Here is a 6146-nt window from a genome sequence, read left to right on the forward strand (position 1 = left end):
AAAAAAAACCATTTATGTTGATATTTTATGTTAGGTTATTTGAGGTCACAAACGACAAATCTGAATGTAAACAGAGTACACTATACTAGCCATCTAATTCTCCACGCATGCTCAATAAATTCATGTTACAGTGATCAATCAGATCAGAACAGTACTATCCAAAAATAAAATCAGAACAGTACCATGAATAATTTATTCAAAACTAAAATAAAAATAAAATAAAAAAAAGACAAGAAAAGAAAAGATGAAACTGTATATATAATATATCTGTTGTTGCAGTTATCTTTCCACCTAGACGAAAGAGTTGCTCTGAATTAGTAATTAATTTGAAGTAATTATTAAGTAATTCATTTAATTCCAATTAAAAAAATGATTTATTAACATAACGAAAAAGGTTTCAGTAACACCCATAGAGAATAAAACCGCAGAGAAAGAATGAGAATAACACGTGAACCCAAAACCCGGAAGAAAAAAATACCATAGCATATATTCATATTCACATTAACACTCTTTCTTCTCTCTCAAAATTTCATTCACCAATTTCATCATAATTTGTTATGATTGAAATTGAAATGGCCAAAAAAACCCCTCCAACGACGTCGTTTCATGAATTAAAACCAGAACAATACACACACAGTCCAATTCATTACGCCGTTGTAATCGGAAACCATTCAACACTTTCTAGAATCATCTCATCTCTCCCGCGTTTACCCGACCCGACTCAGATTCACACTGAGTCCGACTCGCTCTATCAAGAAAAACTCGCTGATAAAATCTCCGCCGTACTCGACCGCCGTGATGTTCCTTTCCGTGAAACTCCTCTCCATCTTGCTGTTCGTCTTAACGATCTCACCGCCGTTAAAATTCTCTCCACCGCCGGTGCTGATGTTTCACTACATAATGCCTCCGGTTGGAATCCTCTTCAGGAAGCTTTATGCCGCCGCGCAACGGAAATTTCAGTTATTCTTGTTCGTCATCATCATCGTTCCGCTTGGGCGAAATGGCGGCGGCGTTTACCTCGTCTTGTTGCTGTTCTTCGCCGTATGCGTGATTTCTACATGGAGATCTCGTTTCACTTTGAGAGCTCTGTAATTCCGTTCGTCGGAAAAATCGCTCCGTCGGATACTTACAAAATCTGGAAACGCGATGGTAATCTACGCGCTGATACTTCATTAGCTGGATTTGACGGTCTCAAGATCCAACGCGCCGATCAGAGTTTTCTCTTCCTCGGCGACGGTGATAACGCACACGCCGTTCCTTCTGGATCGTTGCTTGTTCTAAATCGCGACGATCGCAAGATCTTTGATGCATTTGAAAACGCTGGAGCTCCGATGAGTGATTCTGATGTAGCTGGATTCTGTGCGCAAACTAGCGTTTACCGGCCGGGAATGGATGTAACAAAAGCAGAACTAATCGGAAGAACGAATTGGAGAAAGCAAGAGAAAACGGAAAACGTAGGTGAATGGAAAGCGAAGGTATATGAAGTGCAAAACGTGCTTTTCAGTTTCAAGTCAAGAAAAGTCTCTGCAGCAGAATCTGGTACTGAACAAGTTATACCGTTGGAATTGGATGAAGATGAAGATGGTTTTCTCGTAGCGGAGAATCCAAGTTTTGGAATGCCAATGGAAACTGACAAAAGAAGACACAGTAGTTTCGTTCGAGAAGATAGAGAGTGGGTCCCATTAGGTAGAAAAAGCGTGGACATGCCTTCAGGGATAATGCAACCGCCAAGGAAGTCCACGTCTTCTGCTTCGGTTAGATTGGCGCAGCCATTACCACCACCGGTGAAGGAGAAGGAGTATATGAAAAGTTTACGGCCTTCGGTGTGGTTGACGGAGCAGTTTCCGTTGAAGACGGAGGAGTTGTTGCCTTTGCTTGATATTTTGGCTAATAAGGTGAAAGCTGTGAGGAGGATGAGAGATTTACTGACGACGAAGTTCCCGCCGGGGAGTTTTCCGGTTAAGGTATGGATCAGTTGACCGTTACTTTTTTGGGTTTTGTTGGGTCCCATATGATTGAAAATATAAATATAAATTAAGTGAATGTTTTGGATTAAAGTGAAATTTGACAAAATATGATATGACACCATTGTTCTTTTTAAAGCTTCATATTGCAGCTTTTGTCTAAATTAAGCACGATTCTTCTGTCAATCTCAGAATAGCAAAACTTTTCTTTTTAATGGAGTACTATTTAGCTGTGTTTATTTAAGAGGAAATATTCAATTTAAGATTATACCAATTCATTCATATTATCAATCAATATTTCAAAACATTCATTAGAAATGTAAAATGTTAACCAAGTTTGTCTTTTTGATTGGATAGGTTTTCAAATGCATCCCTAACATTATTGATTTAGTTTAAAATTGTTAACTTAGGAGACTAAGACTCATGTTTAGCAAAACTAAAACAAAATAATAGATACTTGATGAGTTAATTTATAGGAAATGCTAAGTAAGTGTAGTTTAGTTGGGAGTATCTATTAGAGATATTATTAAAAGGTGGAGATTCGAATATGAATTTCTCACTTTTCCACGCTTAATGTATATGAGTCTAGCACAGTAGGTTACTTGACGAATAAAAGTTATAGTGGATGATTTAATAATGAATAACTTATAAATTAACTTATACTAGTTTATAGCGGATAAGTTAGTCAATTTAAAAATAACAATTATTATTAAAAAATTGTACTTTTAATATTAAATGCACAAGTTTCAATCCAAAATTACTAGTGTATTTTGAACTTTTTAACGTCAGATTTGTACATGATAGAAAAATCCTTTTAATTAATCCAATTTGAAAAGATATACTGTCCGCATATCTTATTTTGACCGTATTTTTTTACTGTTAATCAACAAATACTACTGTTAGCTTAGCATATATAAGGAGATGTTGTATTTGTTTCGATAAATATTTTACAAATATATAAAAAGTAGTAACTAAATTATTTAATACTGGGACGAGGGAGTACAATTTTATTATTTGAAAACTGCAAAAACAAGGCATAAGAAGCTGTACTATAAGTTTTGTCCTTAATATTTGTATTTTTCGGTAGGAGCTTTGTCCTTTAATATCATTAAAAAAATCTTTAATAATTGACTTTATTTTAAATTTCTTAGGAGTCAAAAGCATTATGAAAATTGATGAATGATTTGATTTATGAAAAGACAGTGATGGAAATATTGTGTTATTGATATTTGTGACATGGTGGTGGTCAGGTAGCAATTCCGGTGGTCCCTACGGTAAGGGTGGTAATCACGTTCACAAAGTTCGTGGAGCTTCAACCTGTTGAGAAATTCTACACACCATTCACAAGTCCAAGACATTTGATAGCTTCAGATAATGGTGATGAGGAACAAAACTCAGAAACCAGTTACTCTTCATTTACATCTTCATGGTTGAGAAGAAACAATAGTCAATCTGGGAGTTCAAGGAATAAGCAGCTACAAAAAAGCACTTCTGGTGCATTGGATTTAGATCCTTTTGTTATTCCCGAAGGATATACTTGGAGTAATAGTGGAGATGATAAGTCAAAGAAATTGAACAAGTCTAAGTCTTTGAGAAGAGCCAAGTGAAAATTGAACTAGAAATGGTTGATGGTAATTTAGTTGCATTGCATTGCATCCATAATGTAGATATGTCCCTGTTTAATTTAATTTTTATTTATTATATTATTTAAATCAACTGGGTTTTTTTGGATAATTGTGTTCATACTTCACAGTTCACAGAGAGGGTTATTTTGCAGCAAATTGTTGAACAGTACACTTACAACTGTACTTTGCTCACAGTTTTGTTTATGTTACAGGCATTACTGGTACATTATATAGAAATGTTTGTGGTTGGTTACCTTGAAATATTAAATATGGACCAAATTGAATTGAATAGAATAGAAGTACAGCCCATCTGCACTTCTTTCCACACCAGAAATTATGTCACCCATAAGGGATAAATAGATCCAGATCCGCGATAGTAAAAACACTCGGTTATACACGGTAATTGATCGCCTATTGATTTGAGATCGGATATTCTATATAATATATTAGTTTTGACACTATTCAACAATCTCGGCCGTTAGTCTAGATCGAACTGTTGAGAGCAGTAACTACGTAATCCAATTCCACCCATAAGCCATGATCCTTGATCAATTCTTTATTTGCATATCGATTCTTCAAATCAGATGTTAATTGAGCAAAATGGTCAAAGGGCCATAAGTTAATTTGTCAAAAGTAGCATTTGTTCCTTAATAGCAAACCCAATTCAGCACGTAATTCATTGTTAAATGAATGTGTATATTATTTGCATAAAGACACTATTCAAGTCTTGCACTATAACCCATTTGTACACATTCCTGAGGAACCAAAATGCACAATAACAAGAAATGTTTGATTTTAATTGTATCATACCTTGAGAATAAATAAAGGTGAGACAATGTATATATATGACCCTGTTTATTCACAATTGAACTTTGTGGAATGTGGTATCTATAAGTTTGATTGTTTGAATAAGGCTCCACTTAACTTTACTTTGTCTCTCCATACAAGATTCAGTCTCCCATATGTTAAGAAGACATTGCCCTATATTCTTTATTCTTTTTTCCCCCATTCTTTGGACTAGCCTTTCCCTTTTCTTCTTTAAGGTTCTGATGGTAACCCTTGAAGCAAATCTTTGATTCCAATAAATTTAAAGGTTGGGTCCCCTCATAAATCTCTGAAGACTATACTTTAATAGAAAATACTAGTATCAAGAAAGGAAGTATAAAGATATTTACATTGTATTTTACTGTACCTTTAAAGAGTAAAAATAATTTCTTTACTTTAATCAGAGTTTTATGAATGCATGTTCTTTTTGCCTTAAAATTGTGATGTTCTAGACCGAGTCACGGCCGGTTCCAAAGGACTAATGTGTGTTTGTTTTGGCGAAGAATTGTTGTGCGTTTAAAGAGAAGCTTCACAAAGTCGTTGTTAAAATCGCAACGGGACGCGAGAACGATGGTTTAAGCGATGAACCAAACAATGATTAAGTATTATAGTGTCCTACAACACACAATGACATCCCGTTTATCAAATCACCGCCTTTTGATCATAATTTGACACTAATCTACAAATCACACCAAGATTCACGCAATTGTCCATCCGCCTCTGATCGTTACACGCCCGACACCTCCCCTATAAAAGAAATCCCATGGTGAAAAGTACATTATCTCATCTCATTCTAATTAAACTCTAGACTCTCATAAAACCCACACTTACTTAAATGTTAGAGTCCTTACACACCACCACCTATATGTAGTCGCAACACTGTCCTCTACCGCATCAAAATCAAAATATATTACAAACTCCTAGAGAAATCAATCCAATAATACAAACAAAACTATATTAATTTTCAAATTCAATTGAAAAATTCCATTTAAGGTACATGTAATAAAATATGACCTAAGTTTTGTCCTTGATGTAAGTCGAAAATCCTGGTGGCAATTCCTTGAACGGCAAATAGATTTGGTCTTGTAGAATTAGTCATAACAATGCTAGCTAAACTACCAATTCACATGGTAATTTACAATATGCTGGCCAAGGTATCACTACTGTATGATATGATCGAGGATTAAATACCAAATACTATAGGTGAGTTGGCAAATTTTCCTATGAAATGATAAATACATACAAAAGAAAAAAGCTTCAACCAAAAAAAAAAAAAACTAGTAAGTGGAATGTCTAGTATATATAATTTCAAGTTCATTCACTTACACTTCTCTTCCATTTAATTCATTGGTCTTCAATCTGCATCAATCCCAACTATAAGTCATACGAGGTACTATTTATGTCTCTGACTTTAAAGCATCGATGTTTCAATTTTTCAAAACAAAAACTTAGCAAATATCTGTACTTTCTAACATTTCTAGTACATGACAATAACATATCTAAGAATATGTTAAGAACACCTACTTATGAGTTAGTTTGAATAAATTGTTAGAACAATTTTGTATTAAGAACTACTACGTACTATTTTTTATATAAGTTGAAACTAGTAGCTTCTCCAATTTTTTCTTATTCAACTTACAAATTTAAGTCAGCTCAAAAGCAATTTTTTTCTAAGTGGAAAACTATAATTTAATTGAAAAGTTCCTATATATTTAGAAATTAAGCAAAAGTA

At 34.3% G+C, this 6146-nt stretch overlaps 1 protein-coding gene across 1 annotated transcript; it reads left to right on the forward strand.

Annotated features, from left to right (window-relative positions):
• Window positions 1–358: 358 nt before the first annotated feature.
• LOC123899167 (ankyrin repeat domain-containing protein 13C-like) lies at window positions 359–3842 on the forward strand. The gene is made up of 2 exons (XM_045950236.1): window positions 359–1964; window positions 3215–3842. The coding sequence occupies exons 1-2, from the start codon at window positions 558–560 to the stop codon at window positions 3569–3571; spliced, it is 1764 nt and encodes a 587-aa protein (XP_045806192.1). The 5' UTR covers window positions 359–557; the 3' UTR covers window positions 3572–3842.
• The last annotated feature ends 2304 nt before the right edge of the window (window positions 3843–6146 follow it).

This window comes from Trifolium pratense, linkage group LG7 (genome assembly GCF_020283565.1).
Source record: "Trifolium pratense cultivar HEN17-A07 linkage group LG7, ARS_RC_1.1, whole genome shotgun sequence".
NCBI lineage: Eukaryota > Viridiplantae > Streptophyta > Magnoliopsida > Fabales > Fabaceae > Trifolium > Trifolium pratense.